Raw genomic sequence first — 21,636 nt, 5'->3', positions numbered from 1 at the left:
ATTGATTTGGCATATTTTATCACTGTGCACTATATTTATACATTACTATATTATTAATAATTTATTAGTATATATATGCCAGCTTGAATTGTAATGTATTTTTTATTTCAAAAACTATGTAACAGGTATACTGACATTACAGTAAGACAGTTACTATGCATATGAATATGTCAAGAGAGAGAATATCACAACCTAAGACAACAGGTGTTTACTGGTGTAAATAGTCTAATGTAGTGCTAAAAGTGCATCATATTTTCTAAAAATTTGAAAAAACATTTTAGGTTACACATCCAACCTTCTAAAGTAAATACAGCAGATCTACAGTAACAAGGAGTAAAAATGTTTCCTTACAGGTTAAACGTGAATGCTTATTTTATTCCACGCAAGTGACCATATGTGTATTTCTTTTCCCCTTAATGATCATGATTTTAGCTGCATCACAGATTTTCGACACAAAGCCTGATTCTGTCAAATGTGGGAGGATCAGCACTAAGTGAACTAATATTCAATCTTTGGAGTTTACTTTCATAATCACTTTATGAATCAAAATAAAAGCAGTAATGTTGAACTCAGTCAATGTCTTGCAGATTACTCTGCAGGACAGTTTACGCACCTGCAATTACAGATATATTTCTAAAAAACTATCACTAAGGACTTCAAAATATGAATATCAAAAGAAGCTAAGGCACTAGGTGGTAAAAGGTACTTGAAACAAACAACAAAATTAAATGTTGATCAGTAGTAGTACTACACAGATATACACTATACAATCTGATTTTGTCTCTGTCTTCATTTATCAAGAAATGAAAATTAAAAATTATACTTCAAATTTTAGGGATTATAAAACCAAAAGCACAATTAGAGGTGAATAGGGATTTCTGTTAAAAATGCTTGAAATTGTTAAGCCGCAGAAATTTGTTTCTCTTTCTAATATGCATTTATTTTAGACTTTTATATAACCTCTGTGTGTTCTGCCTCAAACACCCTGTTTGTGTCCTAGATGGAGGCATTGTGCTGTCAGTGTGCTAACTTTGTGTTGAGGCTTTGGTTTTTGTTGTGTGTTTAGGTTAAAATGCAGAATGGGTTGCTGCAAGCGTCACATACACAGCTGAGAATTTTAAAGTGGCCAGAAAGACAGCTGTTTGTATTTATGGTACCTTTTCAATCCCACTGTTCTTGTCATCATTCCTAACTACTGTTTGCCCATTCTCCATGCTGGGCATGTGGTTGTAGTGCAGAAACAAAATTGCATCCAAACTCTCTGGTGGAATGTTGGCTCTCTTCCTGTACGTGGCTCCTGCTCCTTCTTGTGCAAAGTCGTGTGCTGCATTACCTGCCACAGCAGGGGCAGCCAGGTAAGCCCGTGCTACTGTGGCTAACAGTGGAAACTGCACTGCCTTTGTTCTCCACCACTGCAGGGGCTCCACACCCAGTGAAGCCCCTTTGCTGGCTCTGAAGACAGACATCTCCATGTCTACAGACTCCTCCACAGAGCTCTGTCTGCTCCGAGGGGCAGAACAGAACAGATCTCCCAGAAGGAACTCCATGCCAGAGAGCCCACGCTGAGAACCTGGGTCTGCTGACTCGCACTCATCAGCCTCTCCTAAATCACTGTCTTCATCTTCATCTTCAACCTCCCTGAAGTTTATTGGGCGGGATTCTTTGAGGCGTTTGCTCCTTCGCAGAAAGTCACTATCTGATTCTGGTGAGCCAGGGGAGGGGCTTCGCTTCTTGCCCTGGCTCCTCCTCTTGTCCTCCTTCACAATCCTGACGGCTTCTTTCTTCAGCCAATCAAAAGTTGCAGTTTGCTCCTAGGAAATAATGACAACAAAAATATTTGCTATCATTCACATACTGTTAATTGGGGATTATTAAGGTTACAGTTAAACTGAGTGTTTTTTAAAAAATATCATTTAGTTTGTTTGCTGAACATAATTCAAACAAGAAACTACCATAAACACAACAGTAGTAATCTAGCACATATTAATATCTAGGCTAAAAGTGCCTTAAAAGAGACTGTGTGTATGCTTTAAAGTGGTATGTACATGTACATGTATATGTAGGGCAGGATTTCAAACCTCAGTTGCTCAACATGTAGCCAATATGGAAAAAAAGTTTTAATTTCTTTGCAAACTGACCAATAGGTGCATAGATATTTCAGTATGGACCAAAGTGATACAGACTGACCTTGCTGCATCCCAGCTATTCACAAAGAAATTCCCTCCATTTTCACTTTATTACTCACTTTCTCCTCCATGAAACCCAGCCCATGGAACTGGGGGTCGAGGGAACATGCCACACACAGAACTCTGTTGACAAACGGGTTGTTGTAACATCTTGCCAAGTTCCGCCTTATCATCCTCTTCACCTCCTTCAAGACGGATGATGAATCTCCTGGCCGGGTTACAAGGTGCCGTGAGAGCAGGCCGGTGAGAATTGGTTTGATGAGAGATAGACGGGGAAAGGCCTCTTTGGCAAGGGTTCGACAAGCCACATCCAGAGGTTTGAGGACCAAACACAGCTCCTCCAGAACCTTCCACTCAGACCGCAAAGTCGTGATGTTGGAGGTGGAGTTTGCATGGCAGCTGCCAGCCAAACTGGGTTCTGGGGCAGTGTCTTCTTTAGATAACCCCTCCCCTTTGATCTCTTTTATTATATTACAGATTAGGCTTTTATGTTTGATGAACATGTTCAATAGAGGGTACACCTTATTCCAGGTTGGCGGGCTATGAGCCCATGACTTCAGGTCTGCCTGTTCTTGTTTGGTCAGGGTCTGCAACAGGCTCTGGACATGATGTTGACATGATCTTTTGTTCTGGGTGGGTGGCAGAAACAGTGTTGAAAGAATACTGTGGAATTGGCTGAGAGTTTTGGAGATAATGGGGTATGACATCACTTCCTCTATGCAGCCCTGCACGGCGCGGAAGAAACATGGGACAGATGGTAGCCCTTCGCTAGAATGGCTGTGCTCTAAGCCATATGGTTCCTCAGGTGACACTGAGTCATCCCTCTCAAGGAATGTTGTTGAGTTTGGGTGAGAGGTACTTCCTGCAGCCTCTCCACCTTTCACATGCTTTATTGGGCCCAGTTCCATCTTGTTCCTTCCCTCCCCTCCCAGCAAGACCAGATTGGGCTGGGAGATTCCCCATTCCTGTGCCATCACTTTCACTTGGGCCTCCACTGTTCCAAGGCTGTAGTCTTTTACCCCACTCTCTGTCAGTCTTTGTGTTGCCAGGGCCAGGTTGTGAAAACTAAATGTACAGTCAATGTGGTGTGCCCAGAGAGTGAGGTACCTCTCTGTGTGACCCTGCCAGTTGTGGAACCAAACATCAACACTTAAGGTGATAAAGTGAGGAACTTCTCTCCGATTACTGGGAGGTCGCCCACGTCTCCTGGGCTCAAACTCAATGGGGGCAGTGTAGTCAGATATCTCCTCATTGTCTCCACTTCCAATTTTCCTCCTCAGCAGCAGAGCCAGGCTTGTCTTGCCTTTGGTATGTTGTTCTTTTAGGAGGTTCTCAAGCTGACAGGGTGACGGCAGCTCCTTGCAGGAGGGCTGTAGGGTGTGGATCAGCTGTTTAAAGCCTGCCCCTTCTACAAGGGCAGGGGGCTGGAGATCCACAACGAGAAAGTTGGCAATGGCATCAGTTACTTGAGCAGTCAAAACCAAGGGAAGTGTGCTGACCAGACCACTGTTAACCATCATTGCCTGAGTGCGCTGCTGACCTGCAGCAACAGAACAAATTTTCAATAAACAAAAACTTTGACAACACATTTCTACTATACTGGAAACCAATTTGTTAGGTAAACCCATACATGAATTTGCTAGTATTGAGCAAAAGAGAGAGATTTTACAAAATAGCTTCAGGATGGTAAGACACATTCTGGTTTGGGTCTTTTCTTAACTTGTCTATGATCACCTGACTTTTCATCTAGTGTCACTGCCAGATCAAATGTTTGACTTAAGTGAAATATCTCTTCAAGATTGATTAACACAAATTTTTGTACAGACATTCACAGTTCCACAAGAATTAATACTACTCCCAAAATTTCCTTTTGAAGATTAAGATTAACAGAAGAGAACAGATTTAACCGATATGCAATGCAAACAGGCAGTAGTCTCTAACTGTTACCTATTGTCGGAAGACTCCGATCCTTGTTACTGTCCCGGGGTCTGATGTGGTGCTTGTTGGTCAGATGGTTTTGGAGGTCCACTGCTCCTCCAGCACAGCCCACATGCTCCCCACACAGTTTACACACCACAGTGCTCCGGTCCAGAGGCCTACCAGTTGGGTCTGGCTCAAACCCGAAGAAGTACCATGGGCTGTTCTGCGTGGCATTTGGGTTACTCAGCAGTTTTTCTGTTCCAGGCATAAAGTCATACTTTTCCAGAGAATGAGAGCTAGGGGATGGGAAGGAGATCACGGAGGCAGAGGTGAAAGCAGAGCAAGAGGTGCCTGGATCACTACCCGTTTCTGCGTTTGACATTGTTGTCACATCACTGATGACAGGCATGGGGCTCTGTGATTGGCTATGGTCTGACCAAAAGGAAGTGCTGCTGGGCTCTGGGAGAGTAACTAGTTGGATGTCCTGCAGTAAGCGCAGAGCTGTCTCCTTGTCTCCAATTTCACATTTCACGTTGTCACCTGTATCATCCCCCCGAAAGCAGGATAGTGTCAGGATAATTAGCAAGCTAAAGATATTTAAGAATCCAGAATAGTTCAAGTTAGATCCAAGTCTACTGTCAGTTCAAAAATTTATGGATGAATGAAAAACCAATACTGATAGGCTGCTCTGCACCTATCACAATAGTACCATCAGATAGAACTCACCCATCCCTAGGCCTAGCAGAGAAGCATAATCCTTGCCAATCCAGACCCTGAGCTCTGTTCCCTCAGGAATGGGCTGAGAAACCCTATAGTAAATGTGACGGTAAAACTGGAAGACAACCAGATTGTGTTCCTCCTCACTACTCGTATATGTGACATACCTGAAACACAGAGCGAACGCAAACAAAATGTACCTGTGAACAACAAAATGCAGAACTGAAAAAAAAACAAAACATAAAATGACAGCAAGAGAGAAGATATAGTTTAGAATGAAAAATTACTTAAATCACAACAAAACAACCCACCTCATCCAGTTGGACTTGTTTTCATCAGAGGCATCGATGTATACGAAAGCAGCATCATCTCTAATCTGGAGATAGGAGCAATGTGAATGTCCCATATATTCATAACCAGCTCGATATGAAACTTCTACTGGTTCATCAACACAAGTGGATTTTAAATGTCACTATGGAGAAAAACAATACTATTTTGCAATTATATGATTCTGCCTCTTTACACCTACATAAATCAGTCTACTTACAGCCCAGGCATACTTTAGGCTGGTTGGCATTTGTCCCCTGCACACTTCTCCTACAAAAGGTCCAAACAAGACGCCTTGCTGAAGGTGACACTTGGCGTGCACCTTTATATCTTCCATCTGCTCCTCACTGGCAGACCTGTGACTACACATTCCAGACCCAACATCCCCGCACAGGCACAGACAGGAAGGCAGAGAAAGCACTGCTCGGGAGGGGCCACCATGGAGCCACGGATCCCCAGGTGGTAACACTGCATCTGGGACATAGTTCTGATTCGAAGCGTTCTGGAGAAATGGGAGATCCTCAAAGAATTCTTCGTGGTTGAGATCCAAACCTAGAAAATAAAACAATAAGTCATTAAGCACAAGGGATTGTGTTGATAGAGCTCTTCATGGAGCATGTTTATTGTATTTTTTGTTGTGCTGGGTAACAAAATGTGCGGGGCTGAAATAAGTAACGCAACAAATGCAGACAAGACATTTTACAAATGATGCTGTATTAGAATGAGGCTATTACTATACATTATAGTAAGTATACAACATTTTACACGTTAAACTTGTTCTGGAGCTTATGGCTCCTGAGGGAGGGTGTCTGGTGACTTTTAGAGGGTACCTTCAGACCTGTTATAAAAATTGTATTAAAAATCATTTCTTCAGATGTAATGGAGTAAAAGTAAACAATAAATTACTAAACTACTACTAAACTAATTCTACCTTTGCACGATAACGGGAATCATTGCTTTTCCATCCTGCTTTATGGCACACAGCTGGTGAAAGGGTGTGCTTCTGATGCAGTGATTGGCATAGATAACTGACGTCCCTACTTCAGCATTGAACCCAGATAACTGATTCCCAGACATGGTTGTACCACATTTCATCCATCTTAGGCTGCAAATAAATGACAGTTGCATTGGATGGCGGCTTGCTCCGGTACTTTAAAAGAAGTAAAGGGACAGAATTCACATCCTGGTCCTTCTTATCATGAAATTTTATCTCATTCCTATTAGCCTGCTTCCCTCTGTGGCCAAAATGTACCTGCATATCAAACCAGATCTTGTTCAGAAGTCCTCTTGCGGAATGTGGATGTCATCAAGGAACAATGCCTGCTGATGTGATGTTACATCTCAAGCAGAATGTTTTATTCTTTTAAGCATTCGCAAGAAAACCTTGTTGGCTGAGGTGAAGTCAGAATCTCTCAAAAACACAGGGTGACCCTCGGGAGGCTCTATGAAGTAACAGTTAAGTCCCGCTCTCAGCACAATGTAACTATTAGTCCCATACAGTTCCCCTTTGCTGTTTCATTCTGATCCATAAAAGTGTTTTCAACGGCCTGTTCATTTCAGTCTTCTCCACTGTACCCAACTGCAGACCCTGGGGCTCCAAGCAGCTAATGAGCTGTTCACAGCCCACATTGTCTGCTTATGTGTACTGTAAGCTCACTCCAAGTCTGATACAATTCAGTGGTTTTTACTATTTTTGTGACTCATCCTCTTCTTTTGGGATTATACGCTCTTTAGTTGTCACATAAGGCACAATCAAATCCAGCTTTTTCATGAGAATCTGTCTGGCTGTATTCACAATGTTAGCTGTTTGCTCCATCAGCTGCCAGCATGCCTTAGGGTTTGGCCATGTAAACAAAGCGTAGGGATACCGCTCCCGTTGTCGGTTTCCGGTGCCATTATCCAATATCTAGTGATTATACAATGTCTATTATACCCATCCATTTTATATACCCGCTTATTCCTTAACCAGGGTCACAGGGATCTGCTGGAGCCTATCCCAGGAAGGCAGGGGTACACCCTGGGCAAGTCACCAGTCCATCACAGGGTCATATATAGACACAACCACACAGTCATATGGGCAATTTAGAGTCACCAATCAACCTGACATACATGCTTTTGGACTGTGGGAAACCACAGTACCCACGCAAGCACAGGGAGAACATGCAAACTCCACACAGAGCTTGCTGTGAGGCAACAGTGCCAACCACTCATCCACCATGCTGCCCATATCTAGTCATTATCATCGCATACTGAAGACATCTGTTGGTCTCTTTTAGAAACGCTTATTGCGCATGCGTAAACGCATAGACAAAACACGCACAGTCACGTGGGGAAAATTAACACTGCTTTGTAATGTGCGATTTATCAGTGTCCCTAAATGTGACATGGAAGCTATATTATGTATGAAAGAACTTGACATCTGATAACACGCTGTTTTTACTGAGTTATCTTGGCTGGTGGTTAGTCAGATGTTGCATTCATGTGCCATACAAAATATCATATATGATAGGATGACATATCAATATGAGTTACAACATGAAATATCCCGATGACAAAATAAAACAGCATATACCATAACACAATATATTGTGAATTGGCAGAAAGGGTGCAATACCAGCATAAAGATAAGGAACTATTTCTTTACCGTGAACTGCTCTCACATAAAATGCAACTGCAGAGCAGACACACTGTGAGTTCATGCAGAATGGGTGCATGTACTGTCGTAATGACAGACCGCCAATGTTTACACTTTACATCTGTCATTTGTGCAGAGAAAGCGCCGAATTTGGAAATCACCTTGAGCCTCAAACAAAGCTCCAGAGGTTGTAGAGGAAGTGGTCTCGAAAAAATCTGCACGATGTCGGCGCCTCAGATGACTTCTTAAATTCGTGGTATTTCCACCTTTTGCAAGAACAATTTTACGGCATAAGCGACAAACGGCCTCACCGGAGTTCAGAGGCTGACCCCTTTCATCCGCTTTCAAGCCGAAATACAACCACACGATAGACTTGCTTCTTGGCTTACTAATGAGATCCATGTTTCTGTGGCACCAAGCACTCTTGCTTTTCTGCAGGCTGTCTGCAGCTCTGTTTCAAGAGTTGGGCTGGATAGAAAGGACACCTTGTGAAAAATTACACCAATTATTTTGGTCCAGTTTAAATGTATGCTTCACTAACACGTTAATGAATGTGAGTACCTGTGAGCAGAAAACATGAGACTAAAACTAAAACCCATATAAGATATAATCATGATCAGTACATAAGCTTTTACGACTGTTTCACATTAACACCATGTATGTATGGTATTACAATATAAAGTAGTGCAGTTTAGAGAATTCTGTGATTGTTAAGTCCCAACATGTTCAATGACGTTCATAAAAACACGTAGCATGGAGAGCCCTTGTGTTGGTGGTGCACCTTCTACCTGCTCTGTTTCTATGCTTCCGACGTCTTTATGTGTGGACCAACGACAACACACTGCGACAAGTCAGGGTTGCCAGATCCTGCTGGCAATAGACCTGCACAAACTTCCAGCCCAAACAAAAAAAAAAGTGCTGCAAGATGCACACTGAAGCAAACATTCTTGCACACATATTTGGTATGTGTTCTGATCCTATGAAAATATTCGTCTTTAAAGCATTTTGAACACCCTTATATATTGCACATCTGTGGACAAATTTGAAGAAAGTTAGATTGAGAAGGCTGCAGCTAGTGTACAATTACACTTTGAGATTATTGCTCAAAAGGCCTAGATAGTGTAGTGCTTGTGAGTTGTTTGGGACCTTATGAATAAATACTTTGTTAAGAAAACTTGTGTATAAATTTATTTGCCATCTGGAGAGATTTAAAAATGAGATAATTTGGGCTTTGGCCTACATTAGATGTAGTGCTTATTGTTATCAGTCCTTGTTTTGGAGATACTGGTATAAGTGTCTTGGTTAAATATATAGGTATTTTCTAAGTACTTATATTTTTAATGTATGTGCATGATTGTTTGACTGCTGGCTCTGATTTTAGATCATTGCATAATGTGGAAGGATCCATACACAAAGGTATGTAAAGGCATCAACATGTGCTGGGGGTCAATAGAATAAATAGTGAAAATATAATTTAATTCATCTCCAAATCAGTGTGTGTGTGTGTGTGTGTGTTTGCTGTTGTAAGGCCTGGATCCTCCATGGTAATAACTGAGGCTTTTGATCAAGTTCTTTCCCGATTTACGTGAAAGCTTCAGCTCTGGCAACACCAGGTCTGGCGCACATCCCCTATCTACCGACCACAGTTTGACTTTGGCTGTGGTACAAGGCACGTACGACCTCAGCTGTGTTTTCAGCTCATACACACATCTTGGGAAGCAGAGGTTGATCCTGGATTTCTTCTCTGGAGTTGCTGCATATATCAGGTAAACTATATGTCTTTCCCAACGTTTATCTAGAAGCTGACTCATGGCATCTGCACTTCTTGTTGAGTCAAAACGATTTAAAACTCATCCAAGTGGCTTCTCCAGTCTTCAGTGGTGAAACGTTTAGACTCAACAACGACAAGAATTCTAGTTGCCATGACTCAGCTTCTACATAACTTCACCTGGACGCCTGAGAATCTTCACAGACATATTTGTAAGTTGTTAGCTACATCCTGGTATAAGACAGAAGCCGCTAAAGCCTCACTTGTGGTACTACGTATGCCTCAAATACATGTATGTCGATTTAAAGTTTGGTTTAACTTTCTCCTTGTGGTCATTACAATCGTACTCACCCGCTTTCAGGGTGTGTGTCTCTGGCATCTAGCCACAGTTTAAAAAATTGTGGCCTCTCTGGCTTGCCGTAGCATGCTGTCTCTGTGGTGGAGTTAGCTGTTGCCATGGCGACCCCCTCCCTCCCGGAATAGCAAGTTCTCGGTGGAGAAAACTAACTGAATTTTAAAACAGCAAACGCACAAGAGACACAGAGAATTGAAACACGCAGGGATAAAATGGCTTCCTGCTTGGTCCCAGACTTCCCCGCCGTTATGATAGCCCTGGAGCACTTAAAGGAGCTGGACAAGCAGGTGAAAGAGGAGGGAGTAGCCTTCGCACCTGAGGCCTGCCTCCATCTGGCGGAGATAACGGTGGCTGTCACCGACTTGGAGGCAAACCGACGTGCTGCACATGAACATTTAGAAGTCGAGACCATAGAAAACAGCAAGCTGAGATACCAAATTAACGATTTGCGCGAACGAATGAGCCAGGAAATCATGGCTGACGTAGCAGCAGCCCGGGCGTCCAATACTGAGGAGATAGAGCAGCTGCAGAAAGACCTCAGTACAGTGTCCCAGCTAAAAGAAGCCACTCTGAAGAAGCAGGACGCTCTCTTGAGCCAAAACGAAGCGCTGTACCCTGATCGAGAACAGGTGCAGACTGAGCACGAAGAGATCATTGCAGTTCTCAATGAGAAAATCACCCTAAAATACGACGTGCAGATGAAGTTGGATCAGACACGGGAGAAGATAGAAGGGCTGAAGTCCTGCATTGCTGCTGTTGAGCAAGCAAAACTGTCACTGCAGCAAAACATGGCACTGGAGAGAGATGCTTTCACTGTGAAAAAAGACAACTTGTCCAGAGAACTGGTCGAGACCGATGAGAGAATTAAACAGCAGAAGGTAGTGATCACAAGGAGCAAAAGAACACTTGACTCAGTTAATGACAAGAAACTAGAAACCCTTGGCCGTCTGAGAGAGCTCATGATGGAAATGTCGAAGTTGGAGAGAAGTACACAAGGACTGACGGCATCTCGGTGCCAGTTTGAGAAACAGTTGCAAGGGGAGACCCAAAAGCATCAAGAATTGCAACAGCAAAGACAAACATTAAAGAAAGAGTTGTGTGATCTAAAGGAAGCCTTCAGTCTTGACATCCAGCGTCTTAAAGATGAAATTGCCACAGTGGAAGGTAAAATAGAGGCAGGTCGAGCATCAGGCTTGCTCTGTCAAGACCGCATGGCTCAAATCTATGAGGTATTCAAGCATCAGTATGATGAGGAGAATGAAATGAGAGCAGAGCACTTCGAAGTGTCACAGCAGCTGCAGCGATCAAAGCGGCAGCTGGAGGATCGCATTGCCTCCATAGTCAAAAACAGCACGGAGATCAAAGAGATGGACAGACAGATCACAGAGCTGCTGGAGGCCAATGTGATCAACAACCGAGTGTTTGAGAGGAATCAGAAAGAGTTGTGTGGTAATATGGATATAGAGATGAAGAAGCTAAGCTATCTTGAGGAGGAGAACAGCTGTCTAGGGAGGCTCCTGGAGGAGGCGAAGAGAGAGCAGGAGGCTTATGTGGCAAAAATGAATTCTGACATCAGCAAAACCAGGAGACGGTACCAAGAGCTGCAATGTGAGGAGATGGTGCTTCAGCAGCGTTGGCCCAAGACCTCAGATGCTGACTTGGTGTTGAGCCATATTACCCAGTCTGAGGTAGAGTACAAACAAATAGAGTCTAGACACCACCAGGAAATAGAGCAGTACAATGCAGAGACTGAGTGCATCACAAGGAGCAAAGAGGAGAAGCAGAAGGAGGTGGAGCAGAAAGAGGAGATGTTAAAGGAGATAGAGGCCAAGTGGTCTGAGGAGCAAAGTAGGCACCAGAGGCTTAAAATGCTCACCTCTGAGCTGAGGAGCAGGAAGACTGAGCTGGAGCTGTCGATTGAGGAACTGAAAGTGAAAACAAGGACTCTGCTTCAGCCCAAAGAGGAGAAGAAAACTGAATTGGAATCTTTGCGAGCAAGTTACATTGACATGCTCAACAAACAGACCTCAGAGATTAGAGCTGTAGAGATAAGCTTCTATAACAATAGCATGAAACTGGAGCAGGTCAGCATGGAGAACAGCAGGCTGCATCTCTGTATCAGACAGATGACTGAGGATGTTAGCAGAGCCAGGCAGAACAAAGACAAATACTGGCAGGAGTTCCACAGGTTCACTGAGGACACAAAGGCCTTGGTTGAGAGTTTACAAGAAGCTTGGAGAGAGGATTTATTGGTAACTCAGTACTGTCAGAGCAGTGATAATGTTGTGTTGCTCTCTCTGAAAGCCTTGTTGGACCATCTGAAGAACAGGAAACAGCACTTAGGAAATATCAACACACTCTTACACCAGCAAATGTTAGAATTCAGCAAACGACTGGGAGATAGAACAACTATTGACCAGCACAGCTGAGATGATTAAAGTGACTCTTGTTTTATGTCAAAAAATTGAATGCTGACTTCTACAGTCTGTGAATTTAGATAAACTGTCTGCATGGAATATTGCTCTATAGGTTGATATCAATCTGTAATCAAAACTTTTTAATAAAGCTCAAAGCATGTCTAAGTGTATTTTGAAGACAAGTTTGTCCATATGAAAATACTGGCTAAAATGTAATTTTGACACAAAGGTTAAGTAAAGAATTGCACTAGAGAAATACAGTGGAAATCCTTCTGTTTGTTTTGGGTGTAATAATGCAAACATGTCAATGAACTAAGGAAAAAAAAAACTCAAAGGTCACTTGCTGCCTGTTACATCCATCACTTTTTCACAGTGGCTGTGTTAAATTTTTATTTAATCCCAAGTAATTTCTCTTTTTACTTAGACTTTCTGCATGAAGCTGGTGGTTTGGAGAGGAAAGACGCATGTTTCCAGCGTGGCTCCTACATTACCAGCAGATGGCAGAGGGGACCAGGCTTTTCTCTGCTGTGACCTTGCCCTGCAGTTAAAGGGTCACACAAACCAACTGCTACTACTTCCCCTTGAACAAATTACACACACACACAGTTACATTCCCTGCTTCAGTCTCACACACTCACAGGACCAGATACAAGCAAAAGTGATTTAAAAAAAACAAGGAGGTTGCTGCTCAACGGGAACAGAAGTGGAATCATCAGCTTATTCCTGTGAAGAAGGTAAGCCTGCAGATGAACATGAAGTAAACTTTGCTGCTTTGAGTCATGTGATCTGACAGCTACAGTATCTGTAGATTTAATGTATGGTCAGACTGTATCGTAGCATATGTTTCAAACTGAGCTTTGCTTGTGTGCGTCATATTATCTTCAGTGTTCCTGTGTCTCACTGTGTGGTGGATGCCAGAACATGTCATTTTCTTGTTCGATGTACCACGAACACAGTTCGTCAGTAAATTTTGCTATTGCCATGTGAAAATGTTCTTGATGATTTCTGTTTATCTTCACTTGAAGGACACATGCTCCTGTGAAACTGAGACCCCTTCACTCTTGTATTTCTGTAATGTTTTTCTATGTTTCACACTTGGCTGAAATCATAGCTGCTTATTTTTAGGGTTATCAAATGTTGACACAAGCCTTTAACTGGATGATGTGCAGTTGCTTTTAGTGAAAACAAGTGTTTTAGGACATATACATAAGCATAGAAATGATGTAATAATAGAGTGATGTAAAAGGTTCCTATCTTGGGTTTTGATTTTGTGGTACAATGTCTGTTCATGCTTGACAGAACATTTGGAACACAGATTGGATCCTCATATTGTCACATTGTTTTTGTTACAGCCAAGTGTAATACTCTGAGCTAGGGGCCTTTATGCTCTGCAATGTCCATGTACTAAGACAAAACGTCAAAATAAGGGGCGCAGAAGGGGCTCACGTGTGTCAACCAAAACAAGTGGCCATCTTTACTACTTACTACTATGAACTAGACATCTTTGCAGTAGCTGCTGATCTAAAGGTCAGAGAGTAATGTAGCAATTTAACACCAGAAACTAGACATAACATGAGTCGTCACTCTGAGGTCCACAAGAATATCCCAGACATACTCACATATACTGTACATCTGCACGTGTGTTAGTGCAAGAGCAAGATTTAAGAACATATCTGAATAAAATTGCAACATTGTGGAGAGCTGTGCTAAGAGTTCTTTGTGATCAAAAAGACTTTATTTAATTACTAATGCATGGCTGTATGATTCTGGTTATGGTCAGACATGTCTCAGTAATTGGTACCCAGAAGATGAATCCTAATGACTTGGCTGATCTATTGTTTTCACTACACCTTGAATCTGACATGAAGCAATAACTGGAGAACTATTGACACTCCCAGCAGCCTTGGCTGTGCTGTGTGTTTACTGCTAATTAGAAAATGTTAGCTTCATGGTCAACATACTACATAATACATGCTAAATATTAGCATGTTAGCATTGTTATTTTGAGCATATTACCATGGTGACATTAGTATTTTGCTCAAAGAACGGAACACACACACACACACACACACACACACACACACACACACACACACACACACAAGCCACCCCCATATTGTAATGTAATGAGGCAGCTGCCCTTCAATGTGGAAATGTCAATATGCCACTAAAGGATACAATGACATGACCCTCTTGCTTTGACATATACACACATAAATATTCACTCTCTTTCGCATTCATGTAGTCACTCACTCCACTACAATAAATTAGTCTGCACACACACACATTATCAATGAGCTTGTTTTGGCTGTTGAAACAATGTAGTATCAGGCTGGCACCCACCGTAATGTGTTGTGACTTTGTTTTAAGACAGTGTAAAAAAAACAGCAGAGCTTTAAGCTCTTGGCACACTCTGCTCTTGGCTGCATATGTGGCCTGTGTGCTTTTGTTACACATCTCAATTGTCTGAGAGCTGCAGAATTTGCTGACAATAACCAGTGCAGGTTCAGAGGATGCAAATGCAATCTAATGGGAAATTATTCACAGAATGAATGAAAAAAATGAAAGAAAGAAATGAAAAATCAGAATCTCGAATTTATTTAAATAAAACAAGTAGAAAAATGTGTTCCGGTGCCACTGGTTTTGGACGTATTTTGGACAAATTAAAATTTTGATGTGATGGTGGAGCTAGCTGAAAGGTTGAGGGAAAGCCAAATGATTGCACTTCAACTTCTGGGAAACATGAACGTGTGTACCAAGGTAACTGAAATCCATCGATTAATTGTTTGGACATTTGTCTCATAATCACAAACATCAGCCTCCTGGCAACACTAGCGGAAAAGTCATGGGGCTAATCAGAGCTGAAGTGAGTCCTCGTCTGGACACTGTAAACACCAGTAAAACTCTGAACTGGTGCTGGAACGGAAAAGTCAAAGGAACACCAAACGCATTAGGATTCATCAATCAGTTCATCAGTTTAATTCAGTGATTCAGACATTTCTTTCTGGATCAAAATGTCTGCTATGTGGAAAGTAACACTGGTACTGATGCAACACCAGTAACGATAACATGTAATCAGTAATCTGGATGCTGTTATGACATGCAAACTGAGGAAGTTAACGTTGCAAAACACTCACACAGTTCCCTGAGCATATTTGGACATTCATGCGCAGTTGTGCAGTTGTATAGCAGTAAGTGATCAGGACACATTGTGTAATCAGGACACATTGTGAACCATTGGAATGTACTTACTCTGTACTGTGATCCTGATGTTTCTGTTGTGAGGATGTGACTTGTCTGCAGATTATGAACCTCAGTGATGCTTATGTATGTGTGTGTGTGTCAGTCACCGCGAGAGAGCAGTGATGTGGACTGTGCAGTGTATCACCAGCACATGACCTGCAGTGCTCCATATGGCCTGATGACGTCTATACTTCCTAATCTGTCTCTGTCTCTCTCTCTCTCTCTCCCCCTCCCTGAGATTTTATAGGCTGCAGTGAACAGTGTGAAGTCAGATTTCTGTGTACACAGAGACAGCACATCGGTCACCGTCTGCTGTTGCAGTGAAACCACTTTCAGCTGAGCCAAGAAGCTTAAATCATCAGTAACAAAGTGTTAGGGGGGCGGTGGTATTTTAAAGGAGACATGCTGAGTGGACATAGCTGTGGACAGTGATGGAGACTATGGGTAAGAGGCAGCTATTCTTTAGTTTACGGTAGATGACGTTTAGTTTGGGTGTTCTGTGTTGTATAAACACAAGTGGTGTAATGTTAAATAGACTAAATCAGATATTAGAGGTGGGAGGTGTTGAAGTGACACTGAGGTTTTATGCATCTGAGTATGAATTTAATCACCAGCATGAATATGTGGATATAAGTGGATCTGTTGATTTATATTAATGTCTGACAGAAGAGAAAGTTCTACTTATGTTTATCTAAACGCTACAGGGTCTGTTTATGATGACGGAAAGAGTAGTAGCTATTCATGATTGAAGTTCTGTTACCTCTCAGTCACACAGAACTAAAAGGATCCTGAAAATCCAGCACGTTAACAGTATTTAATATTTCCTTTTATAGTCATAAGGGTCTGCTCTTAAGGAGCTGAGGAGAAATGAATCCCCATAATTTGTATTGTCGAGCTAAGATCAGCCTCATTTTAATGGACCTCCCAGTTTTTTTTTGTATAGGCCCCTTAAGCTATAGGTTAAATACACTTTGCTCAACAACAATTTGGCAAACAGTAGAGCCAAGCATTAAAGGACTACAGAAAAAAAAAATCTAATCTAATTAGATAATCTAAATATTTGGGGGGGTCTGTATTGTTTGTGCTGTAGTGAAAAAAGATGGTTAATGCTGTTTATTTAGCTAATGGATTATACATAATATTGTTGATTATCTGAAGCACTTAAAAGACTAATATCTCTTGGCAAAACATCAGTTTGACCCACTTTGGTTTGATCTGCTGCTGCTGTAACTGTCATCAAAGAGCCAATGTGTTCAATTCTCATGGAAGCATAAGGTCAAAGAAAAGGTGGTGCGTTTGAGTGCGTGACAGGGCTTATTATCTGTAGAGTGACCTCTTAAAAGTTAACGCTATAATATAAAAAAAAAATATATTGTTGGTCATCCAACAATATGAGAGGTACCATGTCATTGAAAGCTGTTGTAATCGATATTTTTATTCAAAAAAGATCAATGTGTAATGTAATGTGGGTTACTCTTCATGATGAATCACCCAACTCTACAGTTTTTCTTCAGCTTTACACTGTTGGTTATTTTATTATTTCTGTTTTTGCATTGTTTGACTACTGTTGTGTTTATAGCTTGTTTGCATTATCCTACATGGCCCCAAAAAAAACTGTTGAATGTTTAAACTGTGCCACCACAGAAACACAGTTGTAGAGATGTATTAAGGAAGAGCGTGTGATTTGTCAGTGTTTTGTCAATTGTGTCGACACTGTGTAACGTTCATTTTTAAGGTTGCATTAATGATTCGCACGTGAGCCAACAGATGTTCTTGAAAGAGGACTAAAGGAAAGCTGAGCTGCGGCCATGCTGCGACATGGGGTGGAAAACAACTCAGTCAATGTGTGCATAAAAAAGAAAAAAAAAGAAAAACAGGTCGAACCTGTAACAAGTGCTTAGCCCCCCAGTCTAAAGACTGAGCTGAAGGTCCACAGCCACAGTAAACAAATCTGCCTGAGGGTTTATGAACATTTAATACACCATCCTCACACTCACCTCCCCATGCCCGTTTTTTGTGCTCACCAGTGTGTCCGATGGGTGGAGGAGCCACCAGGCTGTACAGCGCACTTACTCAGACCTTCAGCAGCAGCTCTCTGCTCCCACTCCCTCCGTCCCACCTGGACCCCCAGCAGGCAGCGGACACAAACCTGGATCCAGGTTTCTGCCAGGTAACTTCTTCTCTTCTGTTTGTAGTACATTTTTCAAAAAGTGACACATAAGATACAGTATGTGTATAAATCTTCTCAGGTAAAATAAATGTCAGGTGTCCGACCTCTCTGGCTTGCAGGACCAGAAGGGGTCCCCTGTATGCCCCCCTGATTCAGTGGAGCTGCTTCGACAGTGTGAGGAGGCCCTCAGGGACAAACCACCTCGCTTCCACAGGGAGTTCATTCACCTCAATGTCAGAGACAGCACCCCCATCAGGGTGATGCAGTGGAATATACTGGCCCAAGGTAGACTGCTAGTAAAATAACAACTATAATACCAGATAGTGTTGGATTTTAGCGTCTGATATCTCTAGGAACAAGTTCTATAAGTTTTTTAAATTTCATAAATTTCACAAGGTCTGATCTTTTCGAATTTCCTGCCAATCCTTCGTCCTGATAATTTAACACAAAGTTAGAGATATCAGGTTCTATCTCTCTATCCACTGGCTTACATTAATTCTGAAACTATTTTTTTTGTTTGCACTAATCAAATATTTTACATTAAAAATGATTATCCCCCCACTCTGTGGTTCCTGGATCTACAGAGCATTTTAGTGATTTTCAGGACACTGTTTAGTGTTTTCAAATGTTTTGGCTCACGCTGGCTCCTTGTGCAAGTCACAGGCTCCTCCTTTAGTGAAAAGGCTAAGCTAACTCTAAATAAATCCAAAGTGGCCTGAAAAGTATATCAATTACAAATTTAACTGTACAGCCATTTTTTCAGTGTTAAAAATGTAGGGCTACATATGCAAAATTAGGAAATTATTATTAAGCACAGGCATTTCCAAACTGTAGCAAGGAGAAAGTCTGTTTGAACATTTGCTATTATAACCTTTGAAGCACTGTTTGACTAATCATGTTGAAGTTTAACTCCATATTGAAATCAGCATCTCCTTTCTCCGTCCCTCAGCTCTGGGTGAGGGACTTGACAGTTTTGTCCAGTGTCCCTTGGAGGCTCTCAACTGGTCCCGCAGGAAATACCTCATCCTGGAGGAGATCCTCGCCTACCGACCTCATATCCTGTGTCTGCAGGAGGTCGACCACTACTACGACACCTTCCAGCCAGTTCTGGCAGGCTTGGGTTATAGCAGCAACTTTTGCCCGAAACCATGGTCTCCATGTTTGGATGTGGAGGGCAACAATGGTCCTGATGGCTGCGCACTGTTCTTCGATCAGTCACGATTCGAGCTGCTGGACAGCATGAACATACGGCTCTCTGCCATGATGATTCCAACCAATCAGGTGGCTAGAATTTCACTTTTTCTCATAAAAAGCTACTCGCAGGCACCTCTTAATATGTTGCTCTCTCTCCACAGGTTGCCGTGGTGATGATGCTACGTTGCTGCAGCACTGGGAAATGTGTGTGTGTGGCCGTCACACACCTGAAGGCTCGTTCTGGCTGGGAGTGGCTCCGCAGTGCCCAGGGCTCTGATCTCTTGCGACACCTCCAAAATGTGGTCCAGAAACACTGTGGTGGAGCCGCAGGGGAAACCTGCTCTGACATTCCTCTGCTAATATGTGGCGATTTCAATGCAATCCCAACGGAGGAGGTGTACAGGCGTTTCATCACTTCTCCTCTTGGTTTGGACTCAGCCTATAAGAAGCTCAGCCAAGACGGTTTGAAAGAGCCCGAGTATACGACATGGAAGATCCGACCAACAGGGGAATGCTGTACCACTCTAGACTATATCTGGTATAGTCAGGACATGCTGAGAGTTGACGCAGTGTTGGATATGCCCACTGAAGAACAGATTGGACCAAACAGGCTTCCATCTTTTAGCTATGCATCAGACCATCTCTCTCTGGTTTGTGACTTTAGCTTTAAGGAGAAGAAGTGAAAAAGAGGTGATGAACCAGCACACCAAAAGGACGGTACTTTGAAGACAGATCTGAGATTGGATCCTGGTGGGCTTCACTCCCCAAGTAGGTATGTGGATGAGATAAGCACGTGCAGGTGAATCCATAAGGACAAAGACAGGAGGCTGAGAACCAGAGTGTGCAGCAGAAAAGCCCAATTTAGGAGGCTGACATTGCAAACTTGAGACACTGCAATGTAGTCCCCGAACTAACACTGTGAGTGTGTTTTCTACACCAGGCAACTGTCCAATACCTATTTCTGTTCTTCAAAGCTAACAAAGCATTTCTACATTTTTGTTTTTCTCAAATAACCCTGTAATAACTGTGGTAAATGTTCATCACATGCAAATGTACTACAGAGAGACAGTAAGGTGTTTTTCTGTACTGTGACATTTCTATTTCACAATTGCTGATTAGATTCACTGTTTCCTCTCTGATTTCGTGGTGGTTTGGGAAATATTAAAGGGTTGGTTTACCCAATGAAAAAAATATCTTGTTTACCTCTGGTGGTATCTAACTGTACAGATTTGGTTATGTGAACTATCTACAAAACCATGAGAATGTTTTTTTTTTTGTAATTTGGGGGAATTGACCCTTTAAAGATTATCCCCTGTTTATCCTGGATAGTGAGGACCTCTAACACCATACCAAGTACAAATCCAATGCAATGTAAATGTCATGGTTGTATACAGTTACCTGTGATGTAACCCAACTGCTATGATGAACATGCAACATTTGTTGTCATCATGTTACTGACAATGATTACCAAGTCAGTCTGTGGTTTGTCCTATGGTTTTAGGGAATACCACACTTCCTCATTTGGTTGTAATCCTATTTTCATTCACTGTGAAGTTCCTGACCATCACCCTGGCAGACGTCAGACGTCTAATCACAGGGAAGTGGTTTATCTTTTTCAAACCATAAGTTCTGTAAACTGAGCTAACTAGATGGCAGAACACGCAAAATAACCACAGAAACAGTCTGCACTCCACGTGCTTCTGATTCATGGGAGAAATAAATGTTATCACTTAAAAGGTGAAATTCCTGAAATAAGAGTTTAAGTAACCTCCCAATCTAGACCGCAGTTTCAATTTTGGGCAAAATAACTAAAACCAAAAAGTATGAAGTAACTAAATCACGTTCATATGTAACCAATTGAAATTATTTCCCAACGTACAAATACAATCTTTCACGATGAATGTCAAAACCAAGACAGGGTAGAAAACTCAGGTTTCAAATGTCTTGATATTTCATTAAAATCTACTTTAATACACTTTGAAACAAGAGTACAACAAAATAGAATATACTTCAAATGTTGAATATACAAACAGTTCAGTCTGAACACAAACATCTTTCTTTTAAATCGTTCCTCTTATTAGACATAATGAAATGTAGAAGGGCCAAAAGGACAGAAACTCTATTCTGACTAGCTGAGCCTCTGTTTTAAGCATTAAGTAAAGTGACCTGGACCTTTCATAGATTTTTCTGCTATTTTGATAAACTTGTGATTTTCAATACCTTCAATAATGAAAATAACTACATCATTTCATTCTGATCTGAGTTCACATACATTCCTATTACTTCTTTCAAGATATGGCAATATACATTGGCTCAAAGTCACATGTCTTTGCATTTCTAAGTAGTTTGTCTATAGGGTTGTGAAAAAGAGATCAAATTAGAAAATAAATACAAAAACAGGAATAGCCGAGATCCATTTGTCAGATAAAAGTGAAATTCAAGCCTGTAGATCTTCCTGGTTCTGGAGGACATACTGGAAGCAATCTCGCCACTGGTCTACATGTTGCCGTTTCTCTATGAGCATTAACAGCCTTATAGACACAGAGGAACTAATGATAACCCCCTACTCAGTAATACTGTGCTTGGTGCAAGGTTTTAAAACAAAAACAATTTTCAGCTTACTGCTCAGACAAATACAAGAAAAAGAATTTAAAAATTGAAATCTAAGGCTGTTCTCTTAACTTCAGCTCCATAAACCGTATAG

At 41.8% G+C, this 21,636-nt stretch overlaps 3 protein-coding genes across 7 annotated transcripts; 2 read left to right on the top strand and 1 right to left on the bottom strand.

Moving 5' to 3' along the window:
• Positions 1 to 83: 83 nt before the first annotated feature.
• Positions 84 to 8,220, bottom strand: LOC113128158 (uncharacterized). Of its 2 annotated transcripts, none has more exons than XM_026303239.1 (7): positions 7,947 to 8,220; positions 5,371 to 5,702; positions 5,135 to 5,199; positions 4,833 to 4,990; positions 4,134 to 4,646; positions 2,246 to 3,726; positions 84 to 1,811 (listed from the first exon to the last, which is right to left on the bottom strand). In XM_026303239.1, exons 1-7 carry the CDS (start codon positions 8,185 to 8,187, stop codon positions 1,149 to 1,151), a joined length of 3,453 nt encoding a protein of 1,150 aa, XP_026159024.1. In that variant the 5' UTR covers positions 8,188 to 8,220; the 3' UTR covers positions 84 to 1,148. The 2 variants fall into 2 exon arrangements, with proteins under 2 accessions (XP_026159024.1, XP_026159025.1); XM_026303240.1 differs by having other exon boundaries at positions 8,097 to 8,201.
• A 1,192-nt stretch (positions 8,221 to 9,412) lies between these two features.
• Positions 9,413 to 20,396, top strand: LOC113128882 (nocturnin-like). 4 transcript variants are annotated; one of them, XM_026304502.1, is made up of 7 exons: positions 9,413 to 9,551; positions 12,750 to 13,059; positions 15,816 to 16,012; positions 17,596 to 17,738; positions 17,858 to 18,023; positions 18,688 to 19,019; positions 19,094 to 20,396. In XM_026304502.1, the coding sequence occupies exons 3-7, from the start codon at positions 16,000 to 16,002 to the stop codon at positions 19,613 to 19,615; spliced, it is 1,176 nt and encodes a 391-aa protein (XP_026160287.1). In that variant the 5' UTR covers positions 9,413 to 9,551; positions 12,750 to 13,059; positions 15,816 to 15,999; the 3' UTR covers positions 19,616 to 20,396. The 4 variants fall into 4 exon arrangements, with proteins under 4 accessions (XP_026160287.1, XP_026160288.1, XP_026160290.1 ...); XM_026304503.1 differs by having other exon boundaries at positions 15,807 to 16,012; XM_026304505.1 differs by lacking the exon at positions 15,816 to 16,012.
• On the top strand, positions 10,121 to 12,337 carry ccdc175 (coiled-coil domain containing 175). Its single transcript, XM_026303168.2, has one exon. The coding sequence runs from the start codon at positions 10,121 to 10,123 to the stop codon at positions 12,335 to 12,337; it is 2,217 nt and encodes a 738-aa protein (XP_026158953.1).
• Positions 20,397 to 21,636: the final 1,240 nt, after the last annotated feature.

Source organism: Mastacembelus armatus, chromosome 1 (assembly GCF_900324485.2).
Source record: "Mastacembelus armatus chromosome 1, fMasArm1.2, whole genome shotgun sequence".
NCBI lineage: Eukaryota > Metazoa > Chordata > Actinopteri > Synbranchiformes > Mastacembelidae > Mastacembelus > Mastacembelus armatus.
Note: the sequence above shows the minus strand (reverse complement) of the source record. Positions and strands in the feature narration are given on the sequence as shown.